Raw genomic sequence first — 16,493 nt, 5'->3', positions numbered from 1 at the left:
AGGGGCTGCCCACATCATTCTCTGGTCAGATGTGACCTAAATAGAGGAAACAGAGAAAAGGAAGGACAGCTGTTATCTGAAGCCCAGAAAGGCTACGTGAGTCACTCAAGGTCATGCAAGGAATCCGTGATGGAGCTGGGAACTGAACCTGGATTGCTTGATTCCTGGCCCTTTGCCTTACCCACCAGCCCTTTCTCCTGCTAGCTAAGACAGCAAGATTTACACCTCTTCACTGTTCATTCTGCGTAGCTGCAGCAGGTGCTTTTAACATTTAAACTTTCATTTGTGCTTTTGCTGAGGGTTTTCAGACCAACCTTTGACCAGATTTAAAATTGTTATAAGCAGGTTGGGAGAAAAAGCTTAAAAAAAACCAAACAAACCCATAAAAGCTTACCACTGGGTAACCAAGAAATATAAAAAACCCCAAGGCAGTCCCTTGGTGTTGGACTCAGAGGATCATGCTCTTCGTGTTGGATTTGCAGCAGCTACCATGCCATGTCCACCAGAACCTAACTGCCACAGTCAGTGCTGCCAGGGGTCCATCCTGCTGTTACCGTCTGGATGACGTAAAAGTTGTTAAAGGCGAGATGGTTCTGTTTCTGCTCCATTCAGACCCCAGGGAGTTGGGGAAAGGGAGAGGTGGGGGCAAATTGGTGTTTGCGAGGTGGGAGAAAACCCCAAAGGTAGTTGGGGGGGAAAAGGGCCGTCAAGCCAATAGGAAAGAAAAAACTTGTCACCACCATCAGAAACAGCTCCATGTGGGCGGCAGGTGCCTTCATGCTGTGGGATTGGTGAATGCTGAATGCTCATCTCCTCTGAGGCCGGGCGAGAGTTTCACTGGGAGATGGATGCTGGCATGTTGTTAAATGCCGAGCCAGGTAGATGATCTCTCTAATCCCTTGGCTGGTTGCCTGCTGCTGAGGCTCTCAAGCAGGGTTTGAAAGGTTACAGCCAGAACTGATCAGAGACCAAAAGGGTTTGGAGTGAGTCCGCAGAGGGCCGGGAGCTGCTCCACCTTCCAGGAGCCCGTTCAGCCTGCATGACTCCGCTGCCTTTCTGAACTCACTTAAAGATCATCTTGTCTGCAAACACACACCTTTTCCACCGCCCCCAGCCCCTGGTCCCCATCTCGCTTCTTAAAGAGAGTACAGCATAGAAATAGGATGGTATTGAAATCATGCTGCAGGGGGAGCCCCTGGAAATAAGTGGGGGGTCACCCCAGCACAGTGAACATAGCAAGAGGGGATCCCCAGATTTCCTGTCCTGCGCAGGGTGATTTCCTCTGCCTGCCTTTTGTGGCCTGGCTGTTTTCTCCCACACTTTGACCCCTTCAGCAAATCAGCTGGGGTCAGGAAGTGGGGTGGGGGTGAGACGCTTGATGTCCAAAGCACCTCTTTGTCTCCAGTTCCTTCTGTGTCCCGCTAATAGACCTGGGCAGCTCCACAGCAGGCTTGTCCTGCAAAGAACGGTGTTCCAAGAGACAAAGGAAGTGGTGGCCACACCAGTTCTAGCGTCCATCCTTCGGTGCCCCTCTTATCTGCTGGTTCCCCACCTGCCTAGGCCAGAAGGGACAGTTGTGACAATCCAGTCTGGCCGCCTGGATAACTCTGGCCGTAGAACGTCCCCCGGATAATTCCTCTTTGAGTTAGAGCAGAGCAGATCTTTTAGAAAAACACCCAATCTTGATCTACAAATGGTTGGTGACGCTTGCCAATTCGCTTTGCAAGGGTGATGGCGCTGCGGCTGGCCTCTAGGATGGGGTCCCCCAAGGGTGGGGGAGCAGTGTCAGGTGTCGTGGCCTCCTTGATCTCCCCAGGTTGCTATGCGGAAGGGGGTCTGTACGGGGAAGGCTGAGAGGACCCTTGTCCCCTTTGTATGGTCAGGGGTCTCAGGAATAGCTTGGATCCTAGGTAGGAGAAGAAAGAGTAAGAGCTCTCTCCAGGAATGAGCCGGTGGCCCTCACTTTCTACTGTTCCCATGCCAGCTCTGGTCTTTCTCCACTAGGACCCAGGAGATGGGGGCAGGCGGTGCTAAGCCTGCTTCCCTGCCCAGGCAGCGCCTGCTGGTGCTGTTGTTATCCCCTTACGTGTACTTAAGAGGGAGGAAAGGTCCCCCCGAGCCTTGGAAATGGAAAGCGCGAGGAGCAGGGAGGCCAGAGTCGGCAGGATCTGATAGAAATAATCTGTTCCATCCCTGGCACGTCGACCTGGCAGCGCCGGCTGCAGCTTATCTCCTGGCCGGCTGCAGTTTATCTCGGCACCTCTGCCACGGGGCTACCAAGTGCAAAAGGACTTGGTTCCCCCCCTCCTGCTGCAGCAGCTGGTGAGAGGAGGAGGCGGCACTTAGCAGCGCAGCACAGGGCATGCTCACACACCCACCCCTCGCGCTCCCCTCCCCAGGGGCTTGTGTGATTGTACCACAGCAGCCTGCGTCCCCCTCCCGCTGTGAGGCCAGAAGGGCTGGAAATGCACCGGCTGCAGCCAGACCGCCACTTATCGGCAGATGGAGGAGTTAAAAATACAACCCACCACGCACCACCCTGCTATCAGGGAAGGAGGGGGGTCTCCTGTCTGTGTCTGGCTATTTTTGATCTCTTTATATGGGTGATCTTTTCTTTGTCCCCATGAACCCCTCTGCCTTCTCACTTGGGGGAGTGGGTCTGGTGTCTGCTAACCCGGGGGATTGCCATGTGTTGGTATTACGTGGATTGTAAGCTCTTCGGGGCAGGGACCGTTTTTTGTTCAATGTGTGTACAGCGCCTGGCACTGGGGGGTCCTGAACCATGTTTGTGGGACCTCTAGGTTCTACTGCAAGGCAAAGAATAATCATTATTAAATACATAAACACTGAATATCCGCAGCACTTTATAACCCTGGGCACACATTCCCTGCCCTGAAGAGAGAAAATCTGAATGAGATGAGATTCAAGAGGGCAGTTCAGGGCATGCCGGTGGGGGGCAGTTTGGGAGTGGCTAACGGGGGAAGGGGAAGGAGGAGATATTGCTTGAAGAGGTGTGTGTTAAGGAGTGGGAGTACGTGGCCTAGTATAGACACTTGTGTGTTCTCCACAGTAGTGTAAACACGTCTGGGCTACTTCAGGCCAGGCCAGGCTAAAGAACAGAGGTGTTTTTACCCTGGCACATGGATAACACAGAATTCACTGCTTGCTGAGAGAGCTTTCGAGAGGAGAATGTCTCCATCATGGCACTTACCAATGCTATGTGCTTGTGTAGCCCCTTCACTGGGGAGGATCTCAGAAGCTTTCACCACCAAACTTCCCTCTGCACCCTGGGTGAGGTACAAGCAGGCAAGTTTTTTCACATGGGCAAACTGAGGCATGTAATGGTTGAGCGACTGGCCTGAGGTCACACAAGAAGCCTGGCACAGCCAGGAAGAGAGTCCAGGGGTCTTGAGCTCCAGGCCCCTCTATCCACTAGAGACACTTACCCCGAACAGCAGCTTGCTGCTGATGGCACTAGTCAGGGCCAGAACTTGGGGCAATTTCCTGTTACCAGATAGCCTGTTTCCCAAGCCTGTCAGACCCAGGAGCGCCCTGTAGGCAGTGGGTTAATGCAGTGCTTTGGGCAGGGCCCTCCTCTGGTCTGTTCCATCCCACTGGCAATGCGAAGAACTGCCGCAGAATCCACTGTGGAGATCACACGGTGGCTGAGAGAGGAGGGTTCATCATTAACCCAGCTGTGTTCCTTCCCCTGGGTGAGTTCAGGAGAACACGGTTTATCGTTAATCCCTCTGGCCTCTTTTCAAGTCAATGCGTCAGTTTCAGCCTCTCGAGGGGATGCCCTCACAGATCAGGGGGCCCCCGCTGCGAATGTTGCCCCAGATGACCAGGTTTCTTCTTCTTCTTCTTCTTCCCGTCTCCTAGCACCAGTGGAGCGGAATCCTTAGACAGACTGTACCCTGCGGTGGGTGCTGCAAGGCCGCCCCGGAAAAGGACCACCAGCCAGTGCAAATCCGAGCCGCCCCTGCTGCGGACGAGCAAAAGGACGATCTACACAGCCGGGCGGCCGCCATGGTACAACGAGCACGGGACGCAGTCCAAAGAGGCCTTTGTCATCGGTAAGGCATGTGCTGGGAGCTTTCCGAGCGCAGGCCTCTCAGGCATTAACGGCCAGAGGGTGGCTTCAGAGGCTCTTTGCTGAGGGCTGGTGTGGCGTGTGTCCCTTCAGGTCTTGCTGTCCCTCGCAGCCGCCATAGCAAGGATCTTGGTTTGAGCTTGGCATAGGGTCCTTTGCAACAGTGCATCTCTCTGAGATGGCTCCCGCCTCACTAGCACACCTCGCTACCATGCCAGAGACTCCAGCTTGGTTCCCAAGCTTGGGCCCCCACACTTCTCAAACTGAGGGGGGGCTCTGATTAGTCTGTCTTAGTGACTTCTCCCTTAGGGTCCTTGTCTTTCTCCGTGGGCAGCTGAAAGCTACAATGCTCTAGGAATTATGCTCTGGCCCGTGTTCCACGGGAGGTCAGACTAGACCAGAGGTGAGCAAACTACGGGCCACATCCAGTCCGCGGGACCATCCTGCCCGGCTCCTGAGCTCCTGGCCCGGGAGGCTGTCCCCCCTCCCGTGCCACCACGTGGCGCAATGCTCTGGGCGGCGGGGTTGCAGAGCCCAGCCTGCCCTGGCTGCCTGTCCTGGTGCAGCCACGCTGCCAGCCATCAGTGCTCCAGGCAGCGCGGTAAGGGGGTGGGGGGCTTGGATAGAGGGCAGAGGAGTTTGGGGGGTTGTCAGGGGCGTGGATAGGGGTCGGGGAGGTCAGAGGGCAGGGAATGGGGGTTAAATGGGGGCAAGGGTCCCGGAGGGCAGTCAGGAAGGAGAGGAGGGGTTGGATGGGGTGGCAGGGGGGTGGTCAGGGGACAGGGAGAAGGGGTGGTTGGATGGGGGCAGGGGTTCCGGGGGGGCAGACAGGTAGGAGAGAGGGGGTTGAATGGGGTGGTGGGGGGCAGTTAGGGGCAGGGAGCAGTTAGGGGCGAGGGGTCTGGGGGCGGTCAGGGAGAAGGGGTGGTTGGATGGGGCAGGGGTCCCGGGGGAGGGGTAAGTCAAGGGAGGGGGGGTTGGATGGGGGGCGGTTGGATGGAGCAGTTAGGGGCGGGGGGTTGCAGGGTGGTCAGGGGACCGAGAGCAGGGGGTGGTGGTGGATGGGGCAGGGGTCCTCGGGGGGCTGTCGGGGGGATCAGGTGGGGGCTGGGCCATGCCTGGCTGTTTGCAGAGGCTCAGCCTCCCCTAACCGGCCCTCCATACAATTTCAGAAACCCGTCACGGCCCTCAGGCCAAAAAGTTTGCCCGCCCCTGGACTAGATGATCCCCATGGTCCCTTCTGGCTTTGGAATCTATAAATACAGGATTGCAGGGGAGTGGGGCGGATCTGCAGTCCTACCAGTCACCATGGTTACAGAGTGACCCCCTGCGTACGCACCCTAGAACTTGGGGGACACCCCCCCCCCAGTCTGTTGCGGAGAGACAGACATTGGTGCATTGGATGTATCTGTTTGTATTACGGTGGTGCCCAAAGATCCCACTGAGATAAGGGTCTCCTGCCTTTGGCTGCTGTGTGTACACATAACGAGCGATGCCCTCATGAGCTGATGCTCCAAATAGCCAGGGCAGAGGAGGGGTGGGGCTCGCTCTCTCTCTCAGCAATGTCCCCCTGTTTGCACCTCGTGCTTGTGGGAGGAGTTTATTTTTTACTGCCGTGTGTGACCGATACCAGGACTCTCTCCGGGCTGGTTCGAATGCTGGCTCTCCTCCTAACCCAGTGATTCTAGGCTGAAGGGCCTTCGCCATCCCCAGTTACTTGTAATGACGGAATCATTCGTTTGTCAAGTGCAGCCCAGCGAGATCTGCCAGCGTTAACTGAGCTTGGAAGGTCGGGCTGCTGGTACGTTTGCTTCATTCGTCTCTCTCTGTCTCTCCCCCCCATCAGGCTTGGGAGGGGGCAGTGCTTCTGGAAAGACCACCGTGGCCAGAATGATCATCGAAGCTCTAGATGTCCCCTGGGTGGTCCTGCTCTCCATGGACTCTTTCTACAAGGTGAGCCGCTGCCAGCTCCTTAGCCCACAGCCGGCTCAGGTGTTTGTCCCCTCCGGAGACCTCCCCATCCTGCTGAATGGGGCGTGCCGGCACACTCGGTAGAACAGGTCAGGGGGAGGCAGGCGGCTCTTTCGAGTGTGTGTCTGTGGCCTGGCTGCATCAGGAGCGATGCGCCAGTGACATGGTTCTGTCTTGCACAAATCCCGCCTGCATTAGGCCTCTGTCTCGGTTACCAGGGGACCAGGCTGGACTAACGTGGTCGGGACTGAGCTGTGTTAGCTGAATGACACAAGCTCTCTAACGTTAATGAAAAGCGTTGTTTCGATTGAACCCCCACTGCTGTAGGACCCAAGCGTCTCTCTGTTTTTAATGCATTAAAGATTCATAAAGCCCTGTGAGGTAAGGAATTGCTGTCATCCCTGTTTTACACGTGGGAAACTGAGGCACAGAGAAACTTGACCTTGGCTGATGGGTGAGGAAGGCACTCAGTCTATCTGCGCCTCTGTCCTCCGTTAGGGAGGGCTGTGGCAGAGCAAGGATTTGAACCCACATCTCTTGAGAGCCACAGGGCCAGCCTTATAGGTGGGTGCCGTGGTCAGGGGGGCGCTGTGGTCACACACACAGCCTGCCCCAAGGCCCTTTCAACCCCCGAGTGCTGGGCCTGGAGCTGGGGGCCCCTGCTATACACCGGCCTCCAGCTGCTAGTCCTGGCTGGGCTGGAGAGGGAAAAGGACTTCCTCTTCCCCTGCATGGGCCACTCCCAGGGCCAGGTCAGACCCACCTCCGGGAACCTCCCCCGAGTTGCAGGAAGCTCTGCACTCCCTCATTCCTGCCCCCATTGCTCCCAGCCTCAGGGGGAGGGGTCAATGTCTGGGGAGCTGCCCTCTCCCCCATTTGCCCAAGCCCCGTGCAGCCAGACTCTCAGAAAGGGCCAGCCCTGGGATGAAACCCTAACCACGGGGCCATCGTCCCCCTTCCCTAGAAATAAAAGGGCTAGGGTCTCGTCAGCTGCAGCCCACACCCCGCGGTACGGGCCACCAAGCCACTCTGCTTCTGCCTGTCAGGGTAGGAGACCCAGGGAATCCCTGGCTCTAGGGCAATTCTTCACAGTTTGGCCTTCGTCCTGCTCTCTCATGCACTGTCCATAGCGCAGCCCACGTGGCTCCTGGCTGAGGCTTCCCAGGCTGCGGCGCTCTCTGTTTTGACGGCGTACAATGAACCCTGCAGCTCCCTCTCCTGTCTCGGGTAGGTGCTCACCAAACAGCAGCAGGAGCAGGCGGCCAGCAACGACTTCAACTTTGACCACCCCGACGCCTTCGACTTTGACTTGATCATCTCCACCCTGAAGAAACTCAAGCAAGGCAAGAGCGTAACGATCCCCATCTACGACTTCACCACCCATAGCCGGAAGAAGGAATGGGTACGAGGACACAAAGGGACTGATGGGGCCTGGGGGTGAGGGGTGATTCGTGTGCTGGGGGTGGGGGGGCTATTCTGAGATGGGAAGAGGGATAATGCACCTGCATCTTCAGACTAAAAGTCCCATCCCTTTCAAACACCATAGATTGAAAACCCAAGATCCCAGCCTAGTGGTCACATTGCCGTGTGGGACGTATGGTGTCTGTTTCTGGTGCCTGGCTTGGTAGGAACCCAGGAGTGGCAGTGTGCTCTCCGCGAATGGGCTGGCTTGGTGTGTATAAGGGAGGGAGCAATGCTGTCATCTAGTGGCTGACAAACAAAAGATAAAGGATCTACTGCTACTGGCAGCAAAGGGAGTTCCCCATTAACTCAAGTGGTAGAAGCCCATGGTTTTGAAGCCGACAGAGCAGGTCTCTGGTCCCAGCTGCCCAGGGACAGGAGCAGGTGTGTGTGAGCACTTGTCTCTCGGTTGGTTACAGTAGGGAGAGCTGTAGATTATGCAACACTGACCCCGGCCGTCGATGTGAGGAATAGCACAGAGAAGGTCTGAAGGGAATTCGATTCAGACCTCCTTGCAGAGGGGATGGTATCTGCAGCATACAGTCTTGAGGGAGGGGGGCAGAGATTTTACATGGAAAGGCTCTGAGTGGGTGAGATTTCCCAGCGCGGGGAAGGAGAAATGAAAAGACAGTCTCTCTAGGGGAAGCACCCATCTTGAGACTGGTATTCATAAGCAGTATAGAAGAGGCCTCTTCCGTAATGGGCTTGTTCAATCCCCAGTCAGGCTGAGCACTTTCCTTCCTTCTTTGGCTTGAAGATCAATTTAAAAGAAACACAGCAGCCTCGTCTCTTGCCTGGAAACATGTGGGAGACCAGGTGGTGCTCCCTTTATCTGACGCATCCTCTCTCTGGGGATGGTGTCTCTTAAGGGGCTGGACCCTCTGGTATCGTTCATAGGTTGGTCTTTTCCATCGCCGTTTCTACTGTAAGGGGGGTGCCCTTGTCATGTCCAGTGTCCCAGCAGCACTTTTCCAGCACCCACTCGTTGGGGCCCAGCAATGGGGCCTTAATTGACCCCGGATTCCCAGGGCATTCAAACCCTTCCTGTTGTGCTGAACTTCATGCTCCTTTATTATCTCTCCCTCCGGTGGAGTATTTTTCTCCTCTCGTTCTCTTACTAACTGCATTGGGTTTGACCAATGTCCTTCCGTTTCCTCCCAGAAAACACTGTACGGCGCCAATGTGATTATCTTTGAAGGCATCATGGCTTTTGCGGACAAGGAGCTCCTGGAGGTGAGAAAGGGTCCTTTAGAAGGATGATGGGCTGCAGAGGCAAAGCCAAGAGGGTCTCACGGCTTCGTCTTGCGTCCTGGCTGGGAAAGTAGGAGCTGTCGGGGAGCATTCCTTGCTGTACGCCTCCCCACCTCCTGCTCTCCATCCACGTGCATGCGGGGAGAGGAAGGAAAGATGGAATCTTCCCCCTAATGGTCTCTGATGTCTAGGGCCAGGGAGATGGATGCTTTCAGCAGATGTATTCCTGATTGCTGTAGGAGTTTACTGTAGGATCTCAATGGGCTTCAGCTGCTAACAATTACAAAGCCAAGTGGAAGGACGTTGGGAGAAACACAGGCTAATGCTCTAACCCATCTGTAGAGATGTGGAGGCTGGTGATTTGGTACCAGGTGTAATGAGTTTAGTGGTTACAATCTAATTCCTGGTGGCAATTGTCCACTGCACAAAAACACCACTAAATCTGGCACAATTCTATTCTCCTAGTCTCTGTAATCTCTACACATTGCAGTCCGTTTGCTAGGATGAGCTGGTCCAGCAACTGCAAGCTTATCTGATCCTTGCCAGGGCTGCAAGTTCCTTTTTTTTTATGAGCCCTAACGCAATACTTGAAAAATGTAACATGAGAGGCCAAGCTGTGTACAAACCCGAATGTGTCTGCCTGCTTTCATCTAGAAGCTTTGCTTTATTGTTCAATGCACTTTCGTGATCTGCTCGTCTGGAGCAATAATGACATCCAGTGGTCAGCTGCGTGAATCTCACTTGGAGCGAGGGATGTCATTCCCAGCTCACAAAGCCGCCCTAGCTCTCATCAAGCTAGCATGTTACAGACAGCATAGCTGGGTTAGAACAGGCATCAGAGAATGGCCTGTGGGGTAGTTAGCCTACCCAAGAACATACCCATGGGGGTCAGGCAGGTTTATGGCTAGTCCATGCCACTACTCACTGCCATGGTTACGCTTCTATTTTTAGCATGCTAGCTCATGGGAGCTAGCAGGAACATGTCTGCATGAGCTGGAAATCGCACCCCTATCTCCAAGTGTAGATGTAGCCCCAGAGGAGTATTTCCTGGGGGGGGGAGAGATTGTTCTTGCTTTTCCTACTTAAAGGCAGCGCTGTGACTTGGAGCCGCCATGGGCGACCTGCTGTGTTTGGCCCACTTCCAGCATTAGCCAGCCAGTGCCCAGGAGTTACATTCTGGCACATCCTAATAGGTCTCTGCCATTGTCACTAGCCACTCGAATCTCCTCCGCATCCTTTTAAAGTTGAGCTTAGGAAATAGCGCCCTGGCAAAAGAGTGGGATCTACTAGTACAAGTGAGTTTTAGAACAGAATGGATCTCGCGGGCATGAGAATAGATGTGTGAATTGCACTTGCTGAGATACAGGAAGTGGCTGATTAAGGCTGCGTTGGCTCAGATGCAATAGATCAGACCTAAGGCCCATAAAGCCTAATGTCCTGTCTCTGGAAATGGCCGTTCCCTGACTCTTTGCAGGACATGAAGGAGCCCTAGCGAGTCATGCAATGCTGTGTACAGAGGAGACGGGGAGGGCACTCAGAGGCTATGCTGATAGGATCCAATAAGAACCTGGATAGATAGAATTCCCTCCTGACCCATGATGAGCAGTGCGTCCCTGAAGTTTAGCTTGGATTATCCCTTCCCCCACCTTACTGATCCTGATGTTGGGCACAAGTTTATCCAGCCCTTTAAAAACAGAATCAGCTGCTATATTGGACTCTCTGACCTCTTGTGGCAATGAGTTCCACAGGCAGATTATGGACTGGACCTTTGCCTGGAGAATGAAAAGTTGGCCCATCCTGACTGGGCTCCCAGCTCGGGAACTACAGTGTCTCAGTTGACCTGGATTTCTAGTGGCTTCATGGGTGTCTCTGAAGGTGCATTGGAGGGAGGGCTATATTCAGATTTTGCAATGTAGAGGCTGTCACCCGTTCATTCCATTAGGTTAGGGATAGATTTAGGCTTGGAAGAATAAGATTTTTTTCAGTAAACATCGATTTCACCACACACACACAAAATAAATATTCCCAGCAATGATCATTGAAATTTACAGCTAGATAAAGTAAGAAAAATGCTTCCTGAGAACTTATAAGAGTTTGATTTAAGGATTTTTACCTTGGATGTTTGACATGTGATGTTGACAGTTCATGTTTAATAGTTATAAAACTTTAACTTTTTGAATCTCAACATCTGCTGTCATTAAATAATTAGTCTGACCCCTCCATACATTCCTGCAACTGTGAAAATTTAAATGGATAAAAATAAAGCTTAAAAATAAACATCAATAGTACCCGGGGAAATTATACCAAAAAAATCAAATTCTGCCAAGCCTAAATATATTTAATGTTAGTAGGGCAAGTGTCACTAGGTGACACTGTTACACATAGTCTTCCACGATATTTTTCTTAGTGTGCACGCAAATGCTTAGTCTTGGGAAGACGTACACGGTGGTGGTGTTCTTTTTGTTCTGCCCAGTTCTGCATCGAGGAAGTGGTCCTTGGAGAGGGAGTTGTATAAGCAGCAGTTTGAGATCAGCTTTTGAGGCAGAGTTGCTCCCTGCATGCTGGCTGACCGCCTCTGTTCCAGGACTGGTCTATATGTATAAGTTACACATATACTCAGACACCACGTCTTTGATACCAGTGGGAAGCTGAGCTGCAAGGCCCTGATATCTGCTGTTGCTCAGCAGAGTGCTGACCCTGGTGTCAAAAGAAGGGTGACAATAGGCATAAAATTTCCCTCCCCCATTGATGGATCTTTGAACCAAACTTCTCGTGCCTGTACCCATTACTGGCTCTGGCTGTATGGGCCCCTTTTCAGTGGCAGACCCTCGCTACCAGGTAAATTACAATCTCCCGCCGATGGTCCCGTTGAGCTGTAGGGGAAACGCACACTAGAAGAGGAGATTGTGATGAATTCCCTTCTGCCGGGTGAGGCTGGAGTTGGGGGGCTGTTTCTCTGTCACGATGATGCAGGCTTGTGCAGCAGAACTCCAAGCGCTGCCCTGACATATCTTAGTTCCCCTGCTGTGATTTCAAAGGCTGCTTGGACCCTGGTGACTTCCCAATGGGTGATTTTCCAGCTCCCTTCAAGGGGCTTGAACCGGGCCCTCAGCTCTGCGACAGCAACAGGGGGATCGGGGAACGGCTAACCGCAGAGGGAGAGCTCCCCTTCCTCTCCCTGGCTTGACCGGGCAGGGCTCCACCCGCGGTTTCCCCTCCCTGCTAGCTGGCGCAGCGAGAGCGCGCCCTCAAGGCAGCGCAGCGGGAGGGGTCCGGCACGAGTGACGCTCCACCTGGGCTGTGTGCGTGTTCTGCCTCCTTTCAGCTGCTCGACATGAAGATATTTGTCGACACGGACTCGGACATCCGGCTGGTGCGTCGCCTGCGCAGGGACATCGGCGAGCGCGGTCGGGACATTGAGGGGGTCATCAAACAGTACAACAAGTTTGTCAAGCCTGCCTTCGACCAGTACATCCAGCCCACCATGCGGCTGGCCGACATCGTGGTGCCCCGAGGTACCCGGCACAGCTCGCTTCCGGCCGGCCTCTTTCCTCGTTCGTTACGTTGGCTCACTGAGAAATCCCATGCCTCGTTGTCTCTTAGCAGAGGAGTCCGAACGCCAGCTCCCGCACCTCCTCCCTCTGCTCTGGCCTCTGGCTGTTCCCTTCTGCCCTCCTGCTGGCATCAATGCCAACTGCGGCAGACAACTAGGGCATTGAATGACCCTACAGCCCCTGCTCTTGATGGCTCCCAATCAAAATTAATTGGCCTGGCAACTCTCTGTGGGCACGTGTTGGCACCAGGGTGAGCTGGCTGGCTGTGCCAAACCCTTGCCAAGGAGCTAACGGTGCTGCCGTGAGGGGAGTGGTTTTTGGTTACGTCGGTGGGTCTGCCTCAGTTCACCCCGGGTGACTGCCTGGGCCTGCCACTAGATTAACCAGCAGGGAGCAGAGTGACCATTTTGTGGGTTATGGTTTGGGTCTGGGAAGGCAGGGACCCAGCGTTCCCGTGTTTCAGAATCGCAGGCAGCAGAGAGGATGGTGCTGACTTGACACCGAGTCCCTGGAACTCACCCTGTCTCTCTCTTGTTCTTGGCGCACTGAAGGTAGCGGGAACACCGTGGCCATTGACCTGATCGTCCAGCATGTCCACAGCCAGCTGGAAGAGGTAAGGGCTGCGCTGTGAAGCTCCAGTTCAGAGCCTTGCCTCAGGGAGGTGGCAATACGGGTGCTAACCGCCTGGGGAGAGCCGGGGGCAGTGGCGTGGCTAGTGACAGCATCCAGCACCTAGCGGGGTATCATTTGGCTTGGGATTTGCATGTGAGAGCAGCGGGGCGATGATACAAGATTCCTGACCTCCTAAGTAAACTCCTCTCCAGCCTCCCTCTTCTCAACCAGGCAAGTCTTCCCTCTTCCCTCCGCCACCGCACTGGCTGGGAGCTGGGCAAGGCAAGCTGTGCATCCATGTGCCCACTGCTGCTGGGCCTGCCTCTGTACAGTGGCATGCGACAAGCTGAAGGCAGAGGGCTGCAGCCTGGATGCTGGCGCTTTGCACAAGGGAGCTGGGGGCCTGCAGAGCTGCATGGCACCTCTCCCTGCGTTCTCTGGGCTGCACCCTGCCCTGGCCCTGGGCCCAGGCTTGGCACATCCCAGTGCTTCCTTCCGTGCCTGCAGACCCGGGAACCTGCCTGTACCTTACTGGGAGCTCTTCGATAATAGCAACTTCTTGCTGGGAACTGAGAGTTTGCTGGTAAGCATAATCCACTGTACTTGCCTCATCCCCGGTACAGTATTCCTAACTGCAGGCCTAGGAAACTCAGCAGCCCCAGGGAGTTAAGCACAAACCGGGCCCTGACTTCTCCCTCCAGTGCATTGCTCTGGCCCCTTCTCTTCAACCAGTTCCTGCACTCCAAGCACGCACAGCCGTTGGGTTTCTGGCTCTGAACAACTCTCAGAACAGGCCAGTTTTTCAAATCCGGTTCAGACGCGCTCCCCCACATTGGTTGAAGCCTTGCGAAAACGGCTGAGGTCTGCCCCCTGGGAGCGGAGACCTTTCAGCAGCAGCCAACCCAAATACCACAATTCAGCCTCACACCTGAATACTAGTCTGAACCAGCTCGAAGGTGGATCCAGATTGCTACTTCCTCAGCCATCTCTAGTTTTCACAAATCTTGAATCCCGTAACTGGACTGTAACTGCTCTGGAGGGTGGGTTACGTCTGAGCACTCACGGGGGGTGTCAGATCAGCGGATGAGGTTGTGTACCATACGCTGTGGGCTGCAGTTCCTGGTTTCCCTGGGAAGATTAAGGGCAGACTGGTGATCTCAGGGCCACAACATTCAGGTCTATATAGCTTTTGTATGTTAACTCGGGGATATGCTGGGGGCAGGGGGAGGGGTCTCTTTGCACTTTGATTTTGCCATTGGAATCTGTTTGCTTTTCAAGATAGCTACGCTCCCCTTCTGCTCAGGGCAGAGTTCCAGAAGGGCGAATGCACACACAAGTCAGATGCACTTGGAAGTAAAATTCTCCACTCCAGTTGGCCTTTCTAAGCTCCCACTCGGCTACAGCCATCTGGCTGCCTGGTATTGCATGCATGAGACTGCATGCAATACCACACAGGCCAGCAAGTCCATATAGGAGACATTGCTCCTATACGTTAGCACTTGCCTAGAGTGTGCCCCTCCAAAAATGTCTCCTCTCCTAGTTAAAAAGGGGTCCCTGTATTTTCCTGCAAACAGCCCTATTTGTAGTGTTGAAATAAGGGCAGGTCTAGAGATTATGAAAGCCAAGTTTCATCTTGCTACCCAGCCATAGGAGCTGTTTTCTTGTATAAGTATGAAACGCTGATGTCATATCAGAAGAATAACTGGTATCTAACGCAAGATGGAAACTGGTTTTGCAGTCTCTGAACTGACTCATAACTGGGGTCCGAGACCTGGCCGGTTTCCATGGAGATGAGATAGCTACTGCTTCCAGGAACAGGCCTCAGGAAAAGCAAATTAGAGCAAAACTTTCTTTCAGCTAAATCTCACAGCAGGTGAGAAATGTGGGTCCTTCCCAGGCTGCTGGTTTGGGAGAACCTGTGGATGCTAAGTTTTGAGGCGTGGGAGGGGTTTATTGGGGGGCAGAGGGAGAAAGACTAACTGTGAACGCAGGAAAATATTCCTATTTTTCCCTTTTTTTTTTTTTGTCTCTAAACGCCCGTGGGCTTGACAATGCTTAATGCCGGTTGCGTTGTGTCTTTGTGTTACTGCTGCAGCGTGAACTCAGTGTCAGGTAAGACCCTCATGACTCTGTCCTGTCTGCGTGACCTGAGGCATTTCCAATGCCAGGCACTGCTTGGGCTGCACTGTCTCTATCAGAATCCAGTAACTTCCTCCTAGAGCTCAGACCCGTAGAGCTCATCTCACCCTTTGTGCTCAGGTACAGCCAGGAGGGCAATATTTTAAGCACTGGGCATATATAGAAAGTGAAGGTACCTGCAGTTTATATGGCCAACATCTGACCTGACTGCGTACCCAATCCAACTCCCATTGACGTTGGATCCAGGCCTAACTTGTTCTTCGGTGAATCAGAGACATTCACAAGGCTGATGACTTGCAGAATGGGAAAGAGTTTGGTATTTTTTACCAGAATTTTTTTTTCTTCAACTAATGTGAAAAGTGGTTTGGAGAATTCTTCTTCTGAGCAGCGGCCGCTGGAAAAGCATAGGAAAACCGAGGCCTTGTGTTCGTAACCCAAAGGAAATTTAAGCTGAACCCTCCTCACGTTTAAATGAAGTTCCTTGAGAATTCAGGCAGCCTCGGGGAGCAGGAGACTAAAGCACAGGGGTCATAGCGCCCAAAGGGAACTCGACTGATTCTGAGTGGTAACACACACGCTTTGGTCCAGGAGGACAAGTTCTATGGAAATAATTTCAGGATTTGCCAAAAATATAGTGGGAGATACGATTGCCTAGTAGCTCCAGGTGTATATACAGAGTAGACACCTATTTAGCTACCCTTACAATATCAGCGTGTAGATGGTGCTTCTGCTTTTTCACTTCCATTAGGCATTCAGCTAAGATTTCAGCTATTTTTGTGGGAGGCGAAAAGATGCATTTCTAAAAATGCATTTCCACTTAGATGTATATCTTTGTTTAAAGAGACACGTAACTCAGGTAGGCCTGAAGTTTACATTTGGCATAAAAAAGCTTTTACAAACCCTCAGATGAATAGAAAAGCTTCTGTTTTTTTCCCAAAGCTAGTTATTTTCAAGCAAGTAAATTGGATGGTTAAAATTTCACTTTTAACAATGTCGGGGCCTAATGTGGCAAACATCTATACGTGTGAGTAACTCTACTCCTACGGGTACCTGTGCTCATGTACGTAAGTGTTTGGAGGGTCGGGAGGCGGGATATAGTGACACAACCATGAAAATGTTTCAGTTACAAATGTCTAATTTGTAACAGGCTGATTTTTGCCCCCAAGCTGATATTATTCTGAAATCCAAAAAGTACTATTCATCGTCTTGATTTTGCCTTTTCTTCATGCATCTTGAAAATCAACAAATCTAATAAAATGGTGCTGATTGTGTAATGGAGAGTTTAGTGCTGTACCACTTTAATTGCACAAATAAGTACAACTACAACACTTGGGTAACCTCAGAATCCTTATCGTGTATTTCAATCAAGGCTTCCTTTCTGGTAAAAGTTTGAAAAAAATGAAGGTCCGGAG

At 52.9% G+C, this 16,493-nt stretch overlaps 1 protein-coding gene across 5 annotated transcripts in view; it reads left to right on the top strand.

The window, feature by feature from the left end:
- Window positions 1-16,493, top strand: part of UCKL1 (uridine-cytidine kinase 1 like 1) — a 41,316-nt gene that overhangs the window by 12,667 nt on the left and 12,156 nt on the right. For 3 of the 5 annotated variants that reach the window (XM_073308953.1, XM_073308950.1, XM_073308952.2), the window contains exons 2-8: window positions 3,883-4,076; window positions 5,940-6,046; window positions 7,296-7,466; window positions 8,687-8,758; window positions 12,102-12,291; window positions 12,882-12,943; window positions 15,038-15,054. In XM_073308953.1, the coding sequence (XP_073165054.1) occupies window positions 3,883-4,076; window positions 5,940-6,046; window positions 7,296-7,466; window positions 8,687-8,758; window positions 12,102-12,291; window positions 12,882-12,943; window positions 15,038-15,054 (813 nt within the window). The remainder of the gene's footprint in view (window positions 1-3,882; window positions 4,077-5,939; window positions 6,047-7,295; window positions 7,467-8,686; window positions 8,759-12,101; window positions 12,292-12,881; window positions 12,944-15,037; window positions 15,055-16,493) is intronic. The other 2 variants (XM_073308949.1, XM_073308951.2) reach the window with 1 other exon arrangement.

This window comes from Lepidochelys kempii, chromosome 13, assembly GCF_965140285.1.
Source record: "Lepidochelys kempii isolate rLepKem1 chromosome 13, rLepKem1.hap1, whole genome shotgun sequence".
NCBI lineage: Eukaryota > Metazoa > Chordata > Testudines > Cheloniidae > Lepidochelys > Lepidochelys kempii.
The sequence above is the reverse complement of the archived record's forward strand: the minus strand, read 5'-3'. Positions and strand labels throughout refer to the sequence as shown.